The sequence below is a fragment of the Tachysurus vachellii genome, chromosome 9 (genome assembly GCF_030014155.1).
Source record: "Tachysurus vachellii isolate PV-2020 chromosome 9, HZAU_Pvac_v1, whole genome shotgun sequence".
Taxonomy (NCBI): Eukaryota; Metazoa; Chordata; class Actinopteri; order Siluriformes; family Bagridae; genus Tachysurus; species Tachysurus vachellii.
Genome location: NC_083468.1, coordinates 4,679,462 through 4,702,807, shown reverse-complemented (window position 1 = coordinate 4,702,807; position 23,346 = coordinate 4,679,462). Strand labels below are relative to the sequence as shown.

General features: G+C 41.2%; 1 protein-coding gene across 2 annotated transcripts in view; it reads right to left on the bottom strand.

The window, feature by feature from the left end:
- Positions 1 to 23,346, bottom strand: part of cd276 (CD276 molecule) — a 109,082-nt gene that overhangs the window by 61,642 nt on the left and 24,094 nt on the right. For both annotated transcript variants that reach the window (XM_060877436.1, XM_060877434.1), the window contains exons 3-4: positions 21,973 to 22,320; positions 15,913 to 16,209 (exon numbers count right to left, since the gene is read on the bottom strand). In XM_060877436.1, coding sequence (XP_060733419.1) covers positions 15,913 to 16,209; positions 21,973 to 22,320 — 645 coding nt within the window. The remainder of the gene's footprint in view (positions 1 to 15,912; positions 16,210 to 21,972; positions 22,321 to 23,346) is intronic.

The following is a 23,346-nucleotide window of genomic DNA, read 5'->3' as shown; positions in this document are numbered from 1 at the left end:
AACAGTGAAGGAAGAAAGAAGAAATGGATTAAAGAAGGAAGGAAGGAAGGAAGGAAGGAAGGAAGGAAGGAAGGAAGGAAGGAAGGAAGGAAGGAAAGTACAGATGTGAGGAAAGAAAGAAAGAAAGAAAGAAAGAAAGAAAGAAAGAAAGAAAGAAAGAAAGAAAGAAAGAAAGAAGATGTGAGAGGAAAGGAAGAAAGAAAGGGAGGGAAGAAGAGAAAGAAAAGGACTGATAAAACAATTAAGATGAATTAGTCAAAGGAAAAGAAGGAAGAAATTCACACGGAAGTAAAAAAGAAGGGAAGATGGGAAGGAAGAGCGAAAATAAGGAACGAATGGCAGTTGGAAAGAAAGGATAGGAACAAGGAAGGAAAGAAGGAAGGAAGGAAGGAAGGAAGGAAGGAAGGAAGGTAAGAAGCTCCTAAAAATGTCAATGACGTCCCTCTCACATGTAAAAACACTTGTTTTTAGTAAGCCTGAGAACCGCCTCGGACTGTACGCTGTGCCACACATTAACAACTATAAAGGTATAAAAATAATTTATAAAATGTAATGCAGTGTTACGTCATCATTATGACTTTTGTAAGACTGAAAAAAAATGATACGTAGTGTCTTGTAAAGTAAGACAATCCCGGAGATGCGAGATTTGCCGTTTCAAAACAGTGATACGTCATTGCCCTGAGTGCCTCGAAGACATCACTGCCTGCTTGACTGTAAAGTTGTGTGAGTGATGCAATCGCTTGAATGCCATCACTTCAGTGCAATCACTTCAGCACAACGTGCAGTTTCAGCACAAACCCGAGAAGGCTTTACACACCCATGCAATACGAATTGTGCTGTACTGGGAGCGGATGCTGCATGGTAATGAGCTCGTAGCGCCGTCTATGGCATGGTATAACACTCGAGCTCATAACTGTCTGACTCACTGATACTGATATTGGGTTTATATCAGTTTAATTTTATGCTTGTGTATTTATTTAGATTTACATTGACAGTTATGGCATTTGGCAGACGGTACAGACGTACAAAAGTGCTTTGAATTCTTTATCAACGAATATCCTGAATCAACTCTGAATCATACACTGAATCAACACCGGTTCACTAGGTCACAGACTTAGGATAGCATCAGCCTAAAAACTCTATTCACAGCTGTACATAGTACAAGAAAAAACAAGCTCTGACAGGATATCACGAGGCAGTGGTGGTACTCAAGTACTGTAGTTAAGGCTTTGGGTTGTTGGTCAGAAGGTTAGGGTTCAAGCCCCAGGACTGACAAGCTGCCTTTCTTGCCCAATTGAGCAACCCTCCCTGTTCAAGGGGTGCTGTGCTCTCACCCCAACCTCCTCAGCTAAAAATTCAGCTGTAATGTAATGTAATGTAATAATTATGGCTTCCATGCTTCTTATTCCATCTAAACAATCAGAAAGTAAATCTGCTAATCCTACACATGGTCATGTGGAAACTGGAACCCATCACAGGGGACTTGGGGTATAAGGCAGACGACACCCAAGACATCTTATCAAGGACACAATCACACACTTACTCACTCGTTCATGACAATCAACATGTCTTTGGGCTGACGGAGGAAACCAGAGCATCCAGAGGAAACCACTGAAGCACTGAGGGGAGAACATGCTAACTTTACCCATAGATCTCTGCACAAGTAACAGATTGTAAATAAAATGTTCAGAGTAATACTAAAATAAATTACTCATTATGTTACAGATATGTTTCCAGCAACGTCCAGATGCTTTTAGAGCTATCGTAAAGGCTTTGGGTTCAAACCCGGATGGCTAACGACTTTGACAGGTCGCTTAAATAAGGTTCAGCTAACTGACACAGTGTGTACACTGCATTAAAGCGATGACACAAACACTCAGTAGGAATTTCCATACATATGACTGCGTTAACATCTGAGGAAAGGTCAGTCTGCTTGAGATGTTGTGAAGCGTGTAAGAACAGTGTGTGTGTGTGTGTGTGTGTGTGTGTGTGTGAGAGAGAGAGAGAGAGAGAGGGTAAGAGAGTTCATGAGACAGCTTCCTCCCTCTCTCTCTCTCTCTCTCTCTCTCTCTCTCAACAAGCCCCCCCTCAAACACACACACACACTCTCTCTATCATGAGCATTTTGTCATAGGTTATTTGCAAGCTAATTGTGTGTATGTTTTTGGTTTTGTTTTTTTAATCGCAACGAACTGACATAAAAAATGATTGTGGAATTGTGGGATAAGAAAAAAAAAAATGAAAGAAAAAAAAACTTAGAGGACTTTGTGTAAACTGAACAACTAAGCAGCTACTTAGTCAGACGTCTCACCAAGGAGTCTATTAAAATACAAACAACATGTAAATATCTTTCATGGCATCATTTATTTATTTATTTTTTTAATCGACAAGCCATAAAAAAATATACTATTTTGATTTATTTTATATCTTGTGCACAATAAAGCTTTACAGAAATATATAAATTTAGGAATAGAAATTACACATTGTAAACTTCAAATTTATATAACAACATGGATAATTATATCATTATTATTCATTTACATTATTCCCTTTCGTTATCGTACAGCGATTATTTTGCACAGCCGTGGTCTGAAGACTAATGTGCTCAATTTCAGAACAACTCTTCACTGCGTACATCTAATTTAACTCTGAATATGGCCCTACATGAAAATTTGTCAAGATTTGTCAAAAAATAACTGCTGCTATCTGCTTGGTTTAACCAAGTCCCATTCACGGCATACAAACTAAGTTTAAGAAGTTTAAAAGATAAAAAAATGCCCCATTTTTGCTTAACAACTTCCTTTAATCTTTGGAAGGAAGCCATATTGTGGTCATGTTTAAGTTCCACTTCACACCCTACAATCAATTATGGCACTAAATGAGAGAAAGAAGCTAGCTAACAGCGGCAGCGCAAGTCTCTGGGTAAATGCCTAATGGAAAATACATTACACCAAAAGACAATAGGCTTTGTGTATAGGCCGACATTGATTTAGACTGTTTTAAAGGCTCGGAACAAAAGCAATTTAAATAAGGTAGCAAACATGCTTTGCGGTGCTCATTTATACCCGTATCTCTTGGAGAGTTTATCCCAAACATAAAGGGATGTAAATAAATGAGTGGAGCTTTTGATAAGGACAGCCTGGGCATATTAAGGAGGATACTCGCTATTTAGCATTTAGTAAAAAAAAAGAATGCTGAGAGTTATATCCTTTTATATCTCTGTACAAAGGCAGATCCGTATATAAAACTACTCTCTGGGACAGGAGTTAAAATGGGTGTAAAGTAAGTCTTTTTTTTTTTAAATGCAACCTATTTAAAATGTGGCACCTATTTAAAAAGAGGTCACATATTTTGAGTGAATGACTTTATTCAGGCTACAAAAAGCAAAGCAAAGATTCGACAAGAAAAGTGGACCAAAAAAAAATGTTCTTCATTTCACGCTTGCGTTCAAATGTCTTATACAGATATAGTCGTGTGTTAAATATACGAGCCAGTGTTTCATTTAATTTACACCACAGTGCTGCTGAATTCTGATTGTTCAGAAGGTACTGATTTAGTAAATGTGTGACGTTATAGTTCATGTGAAGGAGGCGTGGCCTCAGTGTCTGCATGTTCAAGGGAAGAAAGAGTTTCCTCTGTGTCTCCCAGAGAAGGAGGTGTGGCCTCTATATCTAAGAGGCCCAGTAAAGGAGGTGTGGCCTCAATGTCTAACAGTAACAGTGAAGGAGGTGTGGCCTCTATGTCTAACAGTCCCAGTGAAGGAGGTGTGGCCTCTATGTCTAAAAGTAACAGTGAAGGAGGTGTGGCCTTTATGTCTAACAGTCCCAGTGAAGGAGGTGTGGCCTCTATGTCTAACAGTCCCAGTGAAGGAGGTGTGGCCTCTATGTCTAAAAGTAACAGTGAAGGAGGTGTGGCCTTTATGTCTAACAGTCCCAGTGAAGGAGGTGTGGCCTCTATGTCTAACAGTCCCAGTGAAGGAGGTGTGGCCTCTATGTCTAACAGTCCCAGTGAAGGAGGTGTGGCCTCTATGTTTAACAGTACCAGTGAAGGAGGTGTGGCCTCTATGTCTATGAGGCCCAGTGAAGAAGGTGTGGCCTCTATGTCTAACAGTCTCAAAAAAGGAGGTGTGGCCTCTATGTCAAACAGTCCCATTGAAAGAGGTGTGGCCTCTATGTCTATGAGGCTCAGTGAAGGAGGTGTGGCCTCTATGTCAAACAGTCCCAGTGAAGGAGGTGTGGCCTCTATGTCTATGAGGCTCAGTGAAGGAGGTGTGGCCTCTATGTCAAACAGTCCCAGTGAAGGAGGTGTGGCCTCTATGTCTATGAGGCTCAGTGAAGGAGGTGTGGCCTCTATGTCTATGAGGCTCAGTGAAGGAGGTGTGGCCTCTATGTCAAACAGTCCCAGTGAAGGAGGTGTGGCCTCTATGTCAAACAGTCCCAGTGAAGGAGGTGTGGCCTCTATGTCTATGAGGCCCAGTGAAAGAGGTGTGGCCTCTATGTCTAACAGTCCCAGAAAAAGAGGTGTGGCCTCTATGTCTAACAGTCCCAGTGAAGGAGGTGTGGCCTCTATGTCTAAAAGTAACAGTGAAGGAGGTGTGGCCTTTATGTCTAACAGTCCCAGTGAAGGAGGTGTGGCCTCTATGTCTAACAGTCCCAGTGAAGGAGGTGTGGCCTCTATGTCTAACAGTCCCAGTGAAGGAGGTGTGGCCTCTATGTTTAACAGTACCAGTGAAGGAGGTGTGGCCTCTATGTCTATGAGGCCCAGTGAAGAAGGTGTGGCCTCTATGTCTAACAGTCTCAAAAAAGGAGGTGTGGCCTCTATGTCAAACAGTCCCATTGAAAGAGGTGTGGCCTCTATGTCTATGAGGCTCAGTGAAGGAGGTGTGGCCTCTATGTCAAACAGTCCCAGTGAAGGAGGTGTGGCCTCTATGTCTATGAGGCTCAGTGAAGGAGGTGTGGCCTCTATGTCAAACAGTCCCAGTGAAGGAGGTGTGGCCTCTATGTCTATGAGGCTCAGTGAAGGAGGTGTGGCCTCTATGTCTATGAGGCTCAGTGAAGGAGGTGTGGCCTCTATGTCAAACAGTCCCAGTGAAGGAGGTGTGGCCTCTATGTCAAACAGTCCCAGTGAAGGAGGTGTGGCCTCTATGTCTATGAGGCCCAGTGAAAGAGGTGTGGCCTCTATGTCTAACAGTCCCAGAAAAAGAGGTGTGGCCTCTATGTCTAACAGTCCCAGTGAAGGAGGTGTGGCCTCTATGTCTAAAAGTAACAGTGAAGGAGGTGTGGCCTTTATGTCTAACAGTCCCAGTGAAGGAGGTGTGGCCTCTATGTCTAACAGTCCCAGTGAAGGAGGTGTGGCCTCTATGTCTAACAGTCCCAGTGAAGGAGGTGTGGCCTCTATGTTTAACAGTACCAGTGAAGGAGGTGTGGCCTCTATGTCTATGAGGCCCAGTGAAGAAGGTGTGGCCTCTATGTCTAACAGTCTCAAAAAAGGAGGTGTGGCCTCTATGTCAAACAGTCCCATTGAAAGAGGTGTGGCCTCTATGTCTATGAGGCTCAGTGAAGGAGGTGTGGCCTCTATGTCAAACAGTCCCAGTGAAGGAGGTGTGGCCTCTATGTCTATGAGGCTCAGTGAAGGAGGTGTGGCCTCTATGTCAAACAGTCCCAGTGAAGGAGGTGTGGCCTCTATGTCTATGAGGCTCAGTGAAGGAGGTGTGGCCTCTATGTCTATGAGGCTCAGTGAAGGAGGTGTGGCCTCTATGTCAAACAGTCCCAGTGAAGGAGGTGTGGCCTCTATGTCAAACAGTCCCAGTGAAGGAGGTGTGGCCTCTATGTCTATGAGGCCCAGTGAAAGAGGTGTGGCCTCTATGTCTAACAGTCCCAGAAAAAGAGGTGTGGCCTCTATGTCTATGAGGCCCAGTGAAAGAGGTGTGGCCTCTATGTCTAACAGTCCCAGAAAAGGAGGTGTGGTCTCTATGTCAAACAGTCCCAGTGAAAGAGGTGTGGACTCTATGTCAAACAGTCCCAGTGAAAGAGGTGTGGCCTCTATGTCTAACAGTCCCAGAAAAGGAGGTGTGGCCTCTATGTCTATGAGGCCCAGTGAAGGAGGTGTGGCCTCTATGTCTATGAGGCCCAGAGAAGGAGGTGTGGCCTCTATGTCTATGAGGCCCAGTGAAGGAGGTGTGGCCTCTATGTCTATGAGGCCCAGAGAAGGAGGTGTGGCCTCTATGTCTATGAGGCCCAGTGAAGGAGGTGTGGCCTCTATGTCTATGAGGCCCAGAGAAGGAGGTGTGGCCTCTATGTCTATGAGGCCCAGAGAAGGAGGTGTGGCCTCTATGTCTATGAGGCCCAGAGAAGGAGGTGTGGCCTCTATGTCTATGAGGCCCAGAGAAGGAGGTGTGGCCTCTATGTCTATGAGGCCCAGAGAAGGAGGTGTGGCCTCTATGTCTATGAGGCCCAGAGAAGGAGGTGTGGCCTCTATGTCTATGAGGCCCAGAGAAGGAGGTGTGGCCTCTATGTCTAAAAGTCCGAATGAATGCGACAGGGCTTCTGTGTCTCTGAAATCCCAAGTGAAGGAGGCATGGCCCTTTGTCTAACAGTCCCATTTCAGGTTGTGTGGTCTCTGTGACAAACAGATAAACTGACCCCATCTCCTAAGACCCCATCTCCTATCTCTGACTTTTTTTTTTTTAATTACACTGCATTGCATCATATTGTACGGCACCAATTACACCATTGATCATGTATCAGAATATCATACAGATACACATCCTATATAACGTAGCTGAAATCACTAATCACTTTATCTGCTGCAGTTATCAGCAGGTGTGGAGGACGTGTTGAACTTTAAGGTGCCCGTCCCCAGCTAACAGAGATTATCCTATTATCATAATGTTCAGTAATTAATTCCAACAGTGACAGAAAGTTTAGGCTGTAATATTTTTTTTAAGATGACATTACTACAATGATCCGGAACTATGTAATGAAATAACAGGTTCTCCGTGTCCTTTAAAAAACTGCTCACATAATGATCCCAGGGAGACTAAAGCAAACATTAAGAAACATTTGTATTAACAAGATTATTACTAGAGGTGTTGATGTAATGGTGTAAGAATGTTTATAGACATTACAGTATGTAAAAAAAAAAAGGTTTGATAGGAAGATTTCATGCTTGAATATTGCAAGAACAACAAAGTGTTCTGCTAAAGTGATTTCATACAACATTGCACTGTTGCCCTAATAAAAGGCTTGACTTAGAAGCTTCCTGTGGCTTGCATTAGCAATTCAAGACAACTGATGACAATTTCCCATGTGAAGTGTAAAAATCATAAAATCTATAAGTACTTTAGTTGCTTGGGAATAAATCAGATCAGAAGACATTGTCAGGGAGGCAGAAATATCAACCCTATGAACCGTACTAGTTATTATTATTCACTTTGAAAGCCTTTTTCACTAATCTGATGAAGTCCAGCCCATGAGCACTTGCAGTATATATGTTTCATTTATTTATTTGTTTATTTGTTTATTTATATTTAGAAAACCTTTAGCTCTCTCTGATTTTAGGTTATTTATTCAAGCATGGTTAGCACGGTGAGGCAGCGGAGGCCATATTTACAAGGAGAAGTGCTGTTTGTGCTTAAGACAGTAATTAATCCCGAGCTCCATCAGGGGAACGGTGCAGAATACAGCTCTGCTGACAACCCACTCATTTAGAGCACTGTTTCTCCTGCCTCTGCATGCGCTAATTACAGTTAAATTAGACCTGCAAAAAAAAAAAAAAAACATGGTGGGAGGATGAGAACCATGACTGATACAGCATTTTGTTTTTGGCTCCATCTTTTTCCCTTTCCCTCTCTACTACCTTCAACCCGAATCTCTTTTTCATTTCAACCCCACAGCAATCTTCGTTCCTCCTCCCTCTTTTTTTTTTTTTTTTTTTTTAGGTTCCTGCTAACTGTGCCCAGCTCTGTCAGGTAGTAATTTGGGAGGATGCATATGCCTGGATAAGCTATGGCAGCAGAATGAGAGAGAGAGAGGAGAAGGGGGAAGGGAGAGAGAGAGAGAGAGCGAGAGAGAGAGAGAGAGAGAGAGAGAGAGAGAGGAGAAAGAGAGAGAGGGTGAGTGAGAGAGAGAGAGAAAGAGAGAGAGTGCGAAAGAGATAAAGAGGGGGTGAGAGAAAAAAGAGGGAGAGAGAGAGAGTGAGAGAGAGAAAAAGAGGGGGTGAAAGGGAAAGAAAGAGAGAGAGGGGGTGAGAGAGAGAGAGTAAGAGAGAGAGAGAGAGAGAGAGAGAGAGAGACAGAGAGAGGGGGTGTGAGAGAGAGTGAGAGAGTCAGAGAGAGAGACAGAGAGGGGGGTGAGAGAGAGAGAGAGAGAGAGAGACAGAGAGAGAGAGTGAGAGAGAGAGAGAGAGAGAGAGAGTGAGAGAGAGAGAGAGCGAGAAAGAGAGAGTGTGCGAAAGAGATAAAGAGGGGGTGAGAGAAAAAAGAGGGAGAGAGAGAGAGTGAGAGAGAGAAAAAGAGGGGGGTGAAAGGGAAAGAAAGAGAGAGAGGGGGTGAGAGAGAGAGAGAGAGACAGAGAGAGAGAGACAGAGAGGGGGGGTGTGAGAGAGAGTGAGAGAGTGAGAGAGAGAGACAGAGAGGGGGGTGAGAGAGAGAGAGAGAGAGAGAGAGAGACAGAGAGAGAGAGTGAAAGAGAGACAGAGAGAGAGAGAGAGACAGAGAGGGGGGTGAGAGAAAGATCTTCATGGTCCATGGCTTGGCTGCAAACCGATCAGGTTAGCTATCAAAAATTGTTGTATGGAATTGTGTCTGTCTGTTCATTCTTCTTCTTCTTTTTCGTCATATGTGTGTAAAGCTGAATCACCATGGCAACAACAATAAAATAGTTTCACCAAATCATTAACATCCTCAGCACAAGAATGTTATGGACAAATGTTATGATTATACAAAAGTGCCAAGGAATTGTCAGAAAAACGGGGATGTCTTCAGTGATCAAATTCAGTCCCAAATGCGAACACCAATTATTAACACGATTTATTAAATGTAACCTAACACAAAAAACACTGCTAAGGGCAAAAGAAAACCGAATCTCAAAACAACCAAGACAGTACAACCAAACAGAGCACATGAAGAAAACACAAAGACGAGGAACACATGAGGAACAGGTGTGTTGAGGATGGAAAGAGTTAGACAAGGGCAGGGCAGACACGTGAACACAAAACGTTAACAAAAACACATGGGACATGAGACAACTGCCGGAATGTCCGAAAGTTCCGACAGGTAAAACGTCCGAGCGAGATCCTGACAGGAATTCTCAAACCTGATTGGTCAGAAGGAGACAGTAGTACAGTTTTATACGAAGACTCTTGTTCTCGTAATTTACAATACACATATTTTAATCCATCTTTCTGTTGCTATAGTAAAAGATCATTCAGAGAGCCTTGTATGACTCTACAGATTAACACTTATTCTCTCCAGTGTCAGGGGTCTGTAATAGTTCAAATGTTTTCAGATATTGGAAAGTCTTCAGATATCTGTATTTAGCAAAAAAAAAACAAAAAAAAAAACATCTATAAACAGATTAAAAACGTGCAATGTTGTATTTTTAAATTCATATAGAAATATATGAACTATACAAAATATAGTTTGGTTAAGAACCGCATATGAGACGAATAACTTGATTTAAAGTAGCGGGCATGATAACACGTAACACAACAACGAGCTGATGAATAAGGACAATATCTAAGGGTCATGCTCCTAGAGGAAAATAATCATTTCTTTCATGCATCTAGTTCCTGTCATCACTTATGTTATAGCAGCTTTAGAAAAGTCGTTCACTCGTTGTCTTTTTCTTTCTCTTGGGAGTTGAACATTTTTTGGAGTAAAATTTGCAGCTTGTCATGTTAGTGAAACACACAAACTATTTCATTCCGAAGACGTCCACATTTTGGAAAACTAATCAACACCATCTGACCAATCAGCAGCACTTATCTATATCTTTAACGATTATAGAGAAAAGTTAATGTTCATAGAACTAACATTATGTTTTAATGAAAGTTGTGACGTCATTAACAAATCATTAAAAAAAAGTCAATTTCAATACAAATCTATTTTGCTGTGACTCTTAATTTCAAACTGGTGAAATCTGCCTTTGTATCTGCTTAAAAGATTTTATGAAAAAAAATTGCTTCTTAATATGTTCCCTCTCATTCTCTCTCTCTTTTACCCTCTTATCTTCTTTCATCCATCTTGTTCTTATCTCTTATGTGTTGCTCTTCCGTCGCTCACTTTCTGTTCACTGGAACTAATCTGACCTTCAGTTTACTTTCATTTTATGTCTTTTTAGTCAAGATGGCATTGAGAGCAGATTACTTAATTACAATTGCTCCAGAATCGCATCAGCCTCGCGTTTGGCTTTTTTTTTTTCTAAATATTATCAATTAGGCAATGTGGACTTATTGGTATGTTTATCTATAGTATAATAGTTGGCGTGTGGTAGCCTAGTGGTTAAGGTGTTGGGCTACCAAAGGTTGAGAGTTTAATCGCAGGTCCACCAAGCTGCTACTGTTGGGCCCCAGAGCAAGGCCCTTAACCCTCAATTGCTCTGTTGTATAAAAAAAATTTGATTATGTAAATCACTCTGGATAAGAGCATCTGCCAAATGCTGGAAATGTAAAAATATAAATAGTGTTGTAAAGTTCTAGGTTGAAAAAAATGTTTTAAAAAATCATGTAAAGCAGGATGCAAAATATTACTTACTTATATTATACTTTGTATTTGCAAATGAAAAAAAAGTATTCATAAAGGATCCTTTTTATTAATGAAATAATGCAGAAGACATCAAATAACCCGCTTTGATTGACTGATAAAATGATTATTATTATAAAAAAAAGGTGACTTTTGAACAGTACTGTATATTCTCATTCTGAACATGAAGCACTACTTCACACTTTGAGACACTGAGACGTTTTTATTGTTTTTTTGTTTTTTTTTTTGACATTTGCGGTCACCTTGACTGAGAACACAAAGCTGCGAATGTGTTTTTACTTCGTATCGCCTTTTTCTCCTCACAAACGAGACGCCGCAATAAAAGTCTAGAGAAGAATGTTTACGGGCTTTACCGCTCTCATCGACACGCTTCAAACATCTGCAAATACTGACAGCATTTTTGTGTGTATGAAATCTGTACATTTGTATTCTTTCTCACCGTATTTCCATATCTTGTGAAAAACTTTATTAACTTCAAGAGAAGAAAGGTCTTGTTTATGCAAGAATGCACAAAACTAGTACTAAACCTGTATTTGTCACACTTACGTACACACAGCTGGACACAGCAGCCACTAAAAAAGCCAATGCATTTTCAACCTATGTGCTTAGGCACACACGCTCATTTGCATAAAGAAACGCCCTCAAATTGCCATATATGGTAAACAACTTTCCTTTAAAAATGACATGTTTGTGATGCTTTTTGTTATAGATGAAGAATTAGATTAATTTCCCGGACTATGAAGTAAAAATACTTGCTCACAATGTTTACAATACACTTGTTGCATAAGTATGCACACCCGTTAATTAATACTTAATATGCTTTTGCACAGTTTGACATCTTGACTTAGCAATACACCCCCCCCTTCTTTTTCCCTGCGAACTCCATTCTCACATCATCAAAGCTAGATATGCTAGGTCTTTATCTACTGTACGTTTCCTTACTTGATCTTATGTTTAGAAACTCTGTGATTGCATGAACGTTCAGCTGCTGAGTCAAAGAATAAGATTTAACGTTGTGTGATCGATACAAATGAAGACAAGATGTGCTTTTTAACTCGTAGTTAGTGCCAGTTTGGGAAAGTCCTTGGAACTAGAAGCCCTAGAATAGAGATCAACTAAATCTACACTGGGTAAAACAACTCAATTAAAGATCCACACCTCACTCTCAGCATAGAGTTTCCAGTGGTGCTAAAAACACCTCAAAGATGCATGAGCTGAATGAGGCATCATCTCAATCCCTTTTATACAGATTTATTTACAAAAAAACGTTTATTTATAAGCACTGAAAACAATATCTACTCTTAATTATACTGATATAATTTATAGTACATTATATAATTATATAAAAACTCTGCACTGTAAGGTTACCTGCAATTTTTTAGAGATACACACACATTTTTACGTATAAGCAAAGCATGATTTTATTTCGGGTATTAAAAACTGTGCACAATGGTTAACTCTAATCCTACATATGGTTTACACACAAAAGCATGCATTCGCATGGTTGATAAATGACACCTAAGCTCCTCCTTGCTGTCCCAGGAGCTCTTTATTCATCTGACAGATGCACTCATTTCTCTATCAGAATTTAAGGAGAAGTCTGGCGCTCGTTCTGACCGTGCCTCTCTGTCGGCTTGTGCTATTTGTCACAGCACTGTTAAGCTGTTGCATCATTTGTACTGTAGCACACAGGGAGCACTATGGAATTAATATATTTATTATTATATAATTAATATAATTTAAGAATTATTAATATAATTATTATTGTGAAAGGATTTGAACTGGTAGCTGACATAGAACCTGAAACAAACGTTATTAACATATAGTTAAAAAAAAGTCTATTATTTAACAACTAAGACATTGATAATATGCTGAGATGTGTAGTGAGTATGTATGGAAGGAGTCTCCAGTATCAGTGTTGTGTAAAAGCAAGTTTCAATCACAAGAACAGAAGACATTTCTTTTTGTTTACTGGATTTTGAGGACATGCCTTTATTTATTTATTTATTTATTTATTTATTTATTTATTCTGGAAGTTTGCAGACGTTATTTATTTATTTATTTATTTATTTAATTCTGGATTTTGCATATTTTATTTATTTATTTATTTATTTGTTTATTTATTTATTTATTTATTTATTTATTTTGGGTGTTGCAGACTTTATTTATTTATTTGTTTGTTTGTTTGTTTGTTTGTTTTTATTCTGGATTTTGCAGATTTTATTTATTTATTTATTTATTCATTCATTCATTTATTTTTATTCTGGATTTTGCAGATTTTTTAAACATTTCTTTCATTCTTTCTTTCTTTATTAACAGATGATTTTAGAGTCATCCAAAGTGGTTAGATTTGGAATTTATTTATTTATTTAAATTTTCCCATGAATTTTTTTTTTCCATGAATAATATATCATGTTTTAATTTAAGATTTCAGACATTTTTTTTAGAAAAGAAAAGAGCCTTTGAGCCTTTTCTATTGAGGACTGCTCAGGCTGTCTTTATTCACTCTTGGACTAAACCCTGACTGTAACTCCACTCGTTCTTCAGTTCTTCACTCGTTGCTTCTGCTTAAAACAAGAAGATCTACAACATCCCACATGATTAAATGTAACTAAAATGGGATAAAAAGTATCATGTGGTGTGATCTTTAGATCTATAGAAATACATTAGCCATGGATCTTATGGATGCTGTTTCTCTCACTCTACATAGAAAAGAGCGTTAAAAAGCCTAATTACACACTATATAAGCTGCTGAAAAATGTCTGTGCAAACGTAGCTTAGGTTCAAATTAATAAGGAAACTTGTCTGTAGAGCAGCTGGTGTAAACAAAGGCAAGATCAAACAAGGCGTGCGTGATCCCGTGGCTCAGAGGCACTTGTTTGCTATCACGTGTTTTTGGAGTGTCATTGCCAAACCGACAGGGCTACAGATGGGCAAAGCTGGCACCGGAGCCCCAGCCTGAAGCTTGCAGCCTGCCCCAGCCTACTTGTAAGAATGCCAAGCAGAGATTTTTAGATGAATGTCCCTAACCCTCTTTGTTGAAATTTTCACTGATGATGATAAAGATGGTCTTCGCTTCCTAACAGTGCAGCTTTGGTCCTGATCCTAATGGTTAAATTTACGACGAGCGTGACGAATTCTGACTGCTCCGCTCGGCGTCTTTAAAGAGGCGGTCAGAAAACAGCAGAGCGTCGTTAAGGCGTTTTTTTTTTTCAGCCCCAGCTTGAAGTTTGCTTATAGAACATTTATCATGGGCATCTGACACAGCTCACAAAGCAAAATGGAAATTTATGTGAATTTAATTTTGTTTGCATCCTCGTTTGCATATTGCAGATTTTTCCGGATAGTAACACATTAGTGCGTAATAAGAAACATGGTAACTTCTCACTCTCTTTGACAGCAGCTTGGAATGTGTGTACAAGGTGAGAAAGATGCACCCAAGGTGTTTTGAAGCTTCTTAGCTATGTAGTAGTTTAAAAATGTTTTCGTTTGTTCATTTGGTAGCTTTAACTCTACAGAGCCGTATTTTAAAGGCTGAGGTAAAACCTACACACTGCCGTCTTCACTCTATCTACCATTTTCCACATGCAGATGCTCCTAATTATCTACTGTTTCTCTGATTGGCATTGCGAGAACGGGAGACGTCTCGGCTCACGCCGCCGTCGGGATTGGAGCTCACGATCGACCGACGCTAAAATAAACGCTTTGAACTATACGTGGACGATCTGTAATTCCTAAATTATACACTGATTTATGTTCTGCATATTTTTATATACCTTCTATGCTAAAAAAAATAAATCAGTGGTAGCACCTCTCTGGCTTTCCATGTTTACTCAGGTGCCTTTAAACTGTAATCCTCATTAAAACACTTCAGATGAAACCCAAACCAGATGCTGTATCATTTACAAGTGAAGGGATATCCCTCCGCATTTCAGTATTAATTCCACCTCATTTGCATTCTCGCTCCTCGCTGTTTTGTTTTTTTTTAAACGTGGCCTAACAGCACACATCTTTTTCAGTCTAATTGCTAGCGACAGCGCTTTCGGCTGTGTGTTTTCACTCTAACGAAGTCACCTGCATGCTTACACAAACCCACATCACCTACTATATATGGAATATAGTTATACACATACAGTGTTTTTTTTTTTTTTTTTTTACAGATGTTGGAATAGGAATAGTGGAAACATTGAAGGACCGGTTTTTTTTTTTTTTTTTTTCTAACAATCCCTGCTTTACATGATCACATACACGATCCCTGATCACGATTACGCATCCCGGACATGCTTGGAGAAGTTCTGAAGTTGATATCAAGCTGTATTTCTTGCCTATTTTTAAGAAGAAGGCCACAGGTTTAAGATGCATCCTTTGATGCACGGCAAATCCTCTATTAATCCACATATTCGTGATTATAGAGACTGAAACATTAAAGTCTTATTCTATACAAATCCGCTGCGTTTATCACTTGAAACACAATGAAACAGAGGTCATCCCAGGCCATTCTGCTGCCTTTGAAAATTCAAACCTCTGTCCAGTTCCGTTTTAGCAGCAGAATTAAGTGAAGCCTGTCGTCTTTCATCTTTTTTTTTTTTTCTGCCGTCATCCCCATCCCACTGTCAGCTTTACAATTTGCCAGACCACTGAAGCTCAACCTTATGACCCCACTGACCCCAGCTTGGCTTTAATATCTGGGCTAAGCCAGGGGTAAATCCAGCCACCTTCTTTTCCACCTCTGTTCCCGCTGCTGAGCCCGAAAGCCGGGATAAAAGCTTTTTCTCATTTTATCGAGATAATCTGAGAAATAATCACCCACTCCACTCATTTAGCAAAGTAGGAGAACTGATGGCTATGCTTATTGGATCATTATTGGACAATCCGTTATTGTCTTCCAGTTTCATTTGGCAGAGAAAAAACAGTCATCTGAGAAACAGGGAAACACCATCAGTGCTCAGATTTTAATTGACTCTTGATTGACTTTAGATAGTTCTGATTAACTTTCAAATGATTCAAGGCTCTCAAGCCCAGAATGGATGGTGTTTTCGAAGAAGACGACACCGACGACATTGTCTCCCGTGTGCTGCAGTTAAGTAGTTGACCTATCGGGGATGAGCATGTGAGTGAGGGGATGATAGACAGCTACGAAATCTACTCACACGTAATGGTGACGGATGCGTGACCCTCGTCCCCTAGTAGTGGGTTGGTCAGTCTGCAGCTGTAGGTGCTGTTCGGTTCGAGGACCACCGTCAAGACGCTCCTGATTGTGAAAAGACCCTGCTCGTTGGCTACGGTTGAGATGGTGACATTCTCTGTCAGGTTTTGCCCGCTCCCATCCTGCCATAGCACCTGGGCCTCGGGGTAGCCGCCGTACGCCAGGCAGGTCAGTTGTACCACATCGCCTGGCTTAGGGTCGGTGTCGGTTTCCCAGGTCACTGAAGGTTTGGAGTAGGGGGCTGAAAAGACACAAAGATAAATTATAAACTCGGAATAGTACACAAGAACGAAACATCCACATATGACGTGACATTGTTAAATAGGATTTTATTTTCCCAAGCTACAAGTGACACTTTCTATCCAGTGCTAATTCAAACTAAGTCATGTTCAAGGTGGGAACAAAATTCGATTAAAATTTGACGGCTTGTGGAAGAAAAAAGTAAAAATAAAATAAAACTAAAAAGATAATAAAATTAAAAATGTGAAATAAAAAAATGTTACAACAATAAATAGAAACCAAAATATCAGTACAAGCAAAAAGGAAAAATACATAAAAAAATATAAAACAAATATTTCAGTATTGTTGATATGGAATTGTTGGCAAGTATATCGAAGGGCATCGGGAACTGCAGGACCTGTGATACTCTTACTGGTGTGCATTCTATTGGTGGTATTATACTTGTGTTTTTTATTTAACTTTATTTTATGGGTAACATGTCTGTCGGTATTTTTGTTTTTCATCCAAAATTGCAAAAAATATATAGCAATAGAAAAAGTAAACAAACATTCATTCATTCATTCATTCATCTTCTACCGCTTATCCGAACTACCTCGGGTCACGGGGAGCCTGTGCCTATCTCAGGCGTCATCGGGCATCAAGGCAGGATACACCCTGGACGGAGTGCCAACCCATCACAGGGCACACACACACTCTCGTTCACTCACACAATCACACACTAGGGACAATTTTCCAGAGATGCCAATCAACCTACCATGCATGTCTTTGGACCGGGGGAGGAAACCGGAGTACCCAGAGGAAACCCCCGAGGCACGGGGAGAACATGCAAACTCCACACACACAAGGCGGAGGCGGGAATCGAACCCCAAACCCTGGAGGTGTGAGGCGAACGTGCTAACCACTAAGCCACCGTGCCCCCCCAAACAATATATAAATAAAAATAATTAAAAGACAAGATAGCTGATTATCCTTATTTCAGCTCAGGATTGTAGGTATTAAAAAAAATTAAGATATTAAAGACGAATTCTTTTGCATTTCTCTGCAGTAGTAGAACTTTTTTTTGAAACAAATCAAAACAAGCAAAACAGACTTGAGGAAAATATTGTAAGTGATCATTATACTCAGCATGATCAATTCAAAAATACACCCCCCAGGTTTGAGGAATCTTGTCTCCTGGTGACTTCTGAGTTCACGGCTGTAAGATGAGGAGCGTGGAGATAGGCCTGGTGTGTTTCACCCTGCGAACAGCTTGACACATCTGCTATTAAAGTCTTAATTGCATTCTGGAAGCTTTGCATAACATACAGCTATGTGTCTCAACATCAGATGGAACCATTAGCTGACACACGTTTCTCTTTCCGTGTCCTGGAGGAACCTTTATTGTACATTTTTTGCTCTATCTCACAGTTTAAATGGGCCATGGGGAAATCTGTGCAGGTGAGAAGGTTCAGTTCTCTCATGTGGAGAAACACCAGCGCTGTTTCAGCTGAAGTCCCAGAGCCAATCAGTGCCCAGCAAACAAAAAAGCCCTCCTCTTTGGTACAAGGGAAACAAATGCAATCAAGATGCACCTAGGTTCAATGGAAATACGATGGGTGATGGCAGAGGGGCCAAAACCCACGGCAACGTCCGTTTGACTGACACGCGGATCTCTAAATATAATACTGTCTGCAAATCTCAAGCGCAGCGTCCGTCAATTCATCATCGCCGGAAATAAGGCATGATTGTTTTTCCTCCAGCCTTGCCAGGTGCAGAAAAGCATTTCTGAGCATTAACATCGCTTAATGAGATGTGTCTTCGGAAATGAAAAGAGCGCTTTGAAGAGCACAAGAGAAACTGAAGGAGAGAGCCGAGCGACAGGGGCAGAGAGACAGCCAGCAGATGCATTTGACAGGGAATGACAATATAACATGCAAAGTGCCAGTGCACTTAGCTATAAGAACAAGAGCATATATACAAATATTAATACATGTACATATACATATATATAACTGGGGGCACGGTGGCTTAGTGGTTAGCACATTTGCCTCACAGGGTTGGGGGTTCGATTCCCGCCTCCGCCTTGTGTGTGTGGAGTTTGCATGTTCTCCCCGTGCCTCGGGGGTTTTCTCCGGGTACTCCGGTTTCCTCCCCCGGTCCAAAGACATGCATGGTAGGTTGATTGGCATCTCTGGAAAATTGTCCGTAGTGTGTGTGATTGCGTGAGTGAATGACAGAGTGTGTGTGTGCCCTGCGATGGGTTGGTACTCCGTCCAGGGTGTATCCTGCCTTGATGCCCGATGACGCCTGAGATAGGCACAGGCTCCCCGTGACCCGAGGTAGTTCGGATAAGCGGTAGAAAGTGAGTGAATGAATGAATATATATAACTTACAAATAAAATTGCCTCAAAAAGTGGTCAACTTCAGGTTGTTGATCCAGGGTTAACTGCTAACGCCAGGTTATCGACTGGTGCTAGATTTAAGATCTGATGACGTATGAAGGACAACAAAAGCTCCCTGGCTTTTTAGGGCATCCTATAACAGCAGTGTCTTTTTCATTTGTGGACAAAACGAGAACTATAGGAATTTAAAAGGCCCGAACTCTGACACCCCAACAGTCCAGGATGAAGGTGACATCATTACTTTTGGAAAACCAAATCATTCCTTGGTCTTGGTCACAAGGAATCTTTTGGTGGTGGGGGTTGTGGCTGGAAGAGGTAGTTGTGGTGGCTCAGTACTTAAGGCTTTATTAAAAGCTCAGTGTTATTATAATTGCATGATTGCATGACAACAATCCTCAATTTGTCAGATTGTATATTTATAATCACTCCCTCCAGCGTAACGCAAATGAGGATGAGGTTCACTTTGAGTCTGGTTCCTCTCAAGGTTTCTTCCTCTTCCATCTAAGGGAGTTTTTCCTCACCGCAGTCGCCTCAGTCACCTCAGGCTTGTTCATCGGGAATAAATACAAACACATTTAATTATAAGTCTAATATTAATCTTGAATTTTTTATATTATGTTAATCTTTGTATAATAAACTTTTTGTACATATATTTGAACCTATATGTTCTGTAAACAGTGTTGTAATGTAACGGAGTACAAATACTTCGTTACTGTACTTAAGTAGAAATGTCACGTATCTGTACTTTACTTCGCTATTTAAATTTATGTCAACTTTCACTTTTACTTCACTACATTTCCTAGTTAAACTGTATACTTTTACTCCGCTATATTTCCACTAAGCATCTTCGTTACTCGTTACTACAAAATAAAATCAGAAGAAATGTGTGCGACTGCAATAAGGGAGGTTTGGCGAATCACTGCTCCTAGATTGCATTACGCAGCTCTGCACGCTCTATTTCAGCGTAATGTTACCAAAAGGAGGCGGAAGCACAACTGAAACCGCCATGGAAGCACCTACTGAAGGACCTCCCGTTATCGTAGACGACCACCCCGATGATAGTGGTGAACTCGGTGAAGAAGATAACGTTATACACCCGTGGCCGTATTTGCAAGAAATGTTTCTGTACGTTGGAATGAAATATTCTTCCTACCGGATGAAGTGCCTCTTATGCCTACCAAAAATCACTGAAATTTTACTTTTACTTCAAATACTTCATTCATTCATCTTCTACCGCTTATCCAAACTACCTCGGGTCACGGGGAGCCTGTGCCTATCTCAGGCGTCATCGGGCATCAAGGCAGGATACACCCTGGACAGAGTGCCAACCCATCACAGAGCACACACACACACTCATTCACTCACGCAATCACACACTATGGACAATTTTTCCGAGATGCCAATCAACCTACCATGCATGTCTTTGGAACGGGGAAGGAAACCGGAGTACGTGGAGGAAACCCCCGAGGCACAGGGAGAACATGCAAACTCCACACACACAAGGTGGAGGCGGGAATCGAACCCCAACCCTGGAGGTGTGAGGCAAACGTGCTAACCACTAAGCCACCGTGCCCCCACTTCAAATACTTAAGTACATTAAATATCAGAAAATGACTTTTGATACTAAAGTACAGTATATATCAGATACTTTAAGACTTTTACTTGAGTAATATTCTAAAAGGTAACTTTCACTTCTACCAAAGTCTTTTTCTAGTACGACACTTGTATTTTCACTCAAGTATTGCTTTCTGGTACTTTATACAACACTGTCTGTAAAGCTGCTTTGAGACAATGTCCATTGTTAAAACAGCTATACAAACAAAAGTGAATTGAATTGAATGAATCATGATGAAGTTTACGCTACATCCACATTTCCAGCTGAACGTGACTTAAGGATGTATAAAATATAAAGGCTCAGCATAATGGAACAGAGATGATGAAAATTTTTCTGGCCTCCGTAATTACCGGATTTGTTGAGAACTTTTGGGATTATCTGGAACAGCATGTAACATCAACACCAAATTACCGCCAAGGACTGAATGCCATCGCATGCAGTCAGTAAAAGAGTGGGCGAAAACTGACAGGAACTGTCTCAAGATGCTGGTGGCAAGCTGACAGGAATGGTGCTGATATTAAGGTGAGGAGAACCATAAGCAAGTATTGACAATCAGACCTTTTTTTTTATTTTATTTATTTATTTTTTTACTTTGGCTTCCCAATCATCTCCGCGTCTTTATTCAGACGTCCTATTACAGTTGTTGTTGTCCTTCAGCTGCTCCCTGTTCGGGGTCACTATAAGACAATCCACAGATTTTGATTTGCCACAGGTTTTACAGCAGACGCCCTTTCCGACACAACCCTCGCATTGGGACCGGCACTGAGAGTTGAATTATCAGTGGCTGGGTTGGTTCAATATCCTGGGAATCAAACCCGGGCCACAGTAGCGACAGCATAGGATCATGCTGCTGGACCACCAGGGAGACTTATACGATACTACAGTGATACTACAGTTCAATAACTCTTAAACCCAAATCTAGATAAAAGTAAACCTAAAAGAATAAATGTAAAACAGAACTCTCTGTCTCTCTTTGTCAAATAACAGAATGGGGGAAAAATATATGATGTCAGTGACTTTGACCGTGACATGGTTACTGGTGCCAGACGGCAGCTTTGAGTATTTCAGAAACTGCTGATGTCCTGGGATTTTCACACACGGCGACGGTCTCTAAAGTTTACACAGATTGATGGGGAAAAAAAAAACGCATCCAGTGAGTGTCAGTCTTGTTCAGAGAGGACAGAGAAGAATAGATGTGAGTGCTTGAAGATGAAGTGTAATAAGCACACTTTACAAGCATGTCGAGCAGAAAAACATCTCTGAATAAAACCACAAGGTGGATGAGCGTCAATGGAAGAAGGTGTGATCAGATCACAAGACTGGACAAACATTGGCTGGTCTTAGATTTAAAGATTTCTATATCAAAATAGTGGGGGCACGGTGGCTTAGTGGTTAGCACGTTCACCTCACACCTCCAGGGTTGGGGGTTCGATTCCCGCCTCCGCCTTGTGTGTGTGGAGTTTGCATGTTCTCCCCGTGCCTCGGGGGTTTCCTCCGGGTACTCCGGTTTCCTCCCCTGGTCCAAAGACATGCATGGTAGGTTGATTGGAATCTTTGGAAAATTGTCCATAGTGCGTGAGTGAATGAGAGTGTGTGTGTGTGCCCTGCGATGGGTTGGCACTCCGTCCAGGGTGTATCCTGCCTTGATGCCCGATGACGCCTGAGATAGGCACAGGCTCCCCGTGACCCGAGGTAGTTCGGAAAAGCGGTAGAAAATGAATGAATGAATGAATGAATATCAAAATAACTGTATTTATTTTTTTCTCACCTGCCACCTGCATGAACATGGAATCCTTGCTGTACGTGTCCACTTTAACGAAGCACGTGTAGCTGCCCTCGTCTGCCACTCGGACTCTCCTCAGGAGCAGCGACACATTACCGGATGCTAACTCTGCAGCAAACAGGCTAGTCCTGTTTGTGAACCGCTCGTCCTGATCGACGAAGCGGTCCTGCTTGTCATAGTAAGCGTGCACGCTCCTCTGAGTGTCAGCCAGCTGCCAGAACACGCTCAGCTCGGACAGGTTAAAATTCTTAGCCCCGGAGAACGTGCAGTTGAGGATGGCGTCTGTCCCGTAAAGCACCACCACTGGGAAATCAGGCACGTGCACATCCAGAGCTACAGAGAGAAAGAAGAGAAGAGAAAAGAGAATACAAGTTTAATAAGGCTAATTACTGGAACATCAAAGTCACAACATCAATGTTTTGCATTACCATCATGAGGAATTTTTCTGATGTCCTGTATTAGAACATGAATAATTATCAAAAGGGCTTGTCTGTAGACAGGCTTTGATATATCTGAAAAAAAAAAGCATCAGCACTTCTATGGAACAACGTGAAATTCCCAATTAGGCTGCTTCCGTGATCCGACATCTGAAGCTACATCACTCACGTGTTATATGCAAACGGACTGGCGAGGTCATTTAAAGTACACACACACACACACACACAGATACACACACATTTCTTCAGTGACTGTGACTAACATTCCATCATAAATAATAAGGCCCAGAATAACATTCTGCCCCCTATTAGTCACAGCTATCGTTTTGTTCTTCAGGCCAAATCTCCAAACCAAAAAAGAGGCCAAACAATCATCCGATCACATGCCGAGTGCTGTCTGAAGTGTGAGCTGAGATCTAAAGGTTTTTAAACAGGCCACTCATATTTCAGCGGCTGTCAACGAGTCTCAGCCTCAGATGCTTGTTATGATTATTACTACTTATTAGTACAGACTTCTGCTGTTATTAGTACACACACCAAAAAAATGCAATCTTACTGCCAAGTTTATGTCTTTAAAAATGATTCATGAGTTTGAAAAAAGTGAGTTACGAGTAAGCAAGATCATTTCGTATACTTATTAAAGAACGTGTCATTTTTTTATCCATTTAGAGTTACATTTACTGTTGGAAAACATTGGTGAAACAGGATAGTGCATAGTGACATGACATACAGCTAAGTACGGTGACCCATACTGCATTTAACCCATCCAAAGTGCACACACACATCAGTGAACACACACACACCGTGAACACACACCCGGAGCAGTGGGCAGCCATTTATGCTGCGGCGCTCGGGGAGCAATTGGGGGGGTTCGGTGCCTCAAGGGCACCTCAGTCGTGGCCGGCCCAAGACTCGAACCCAC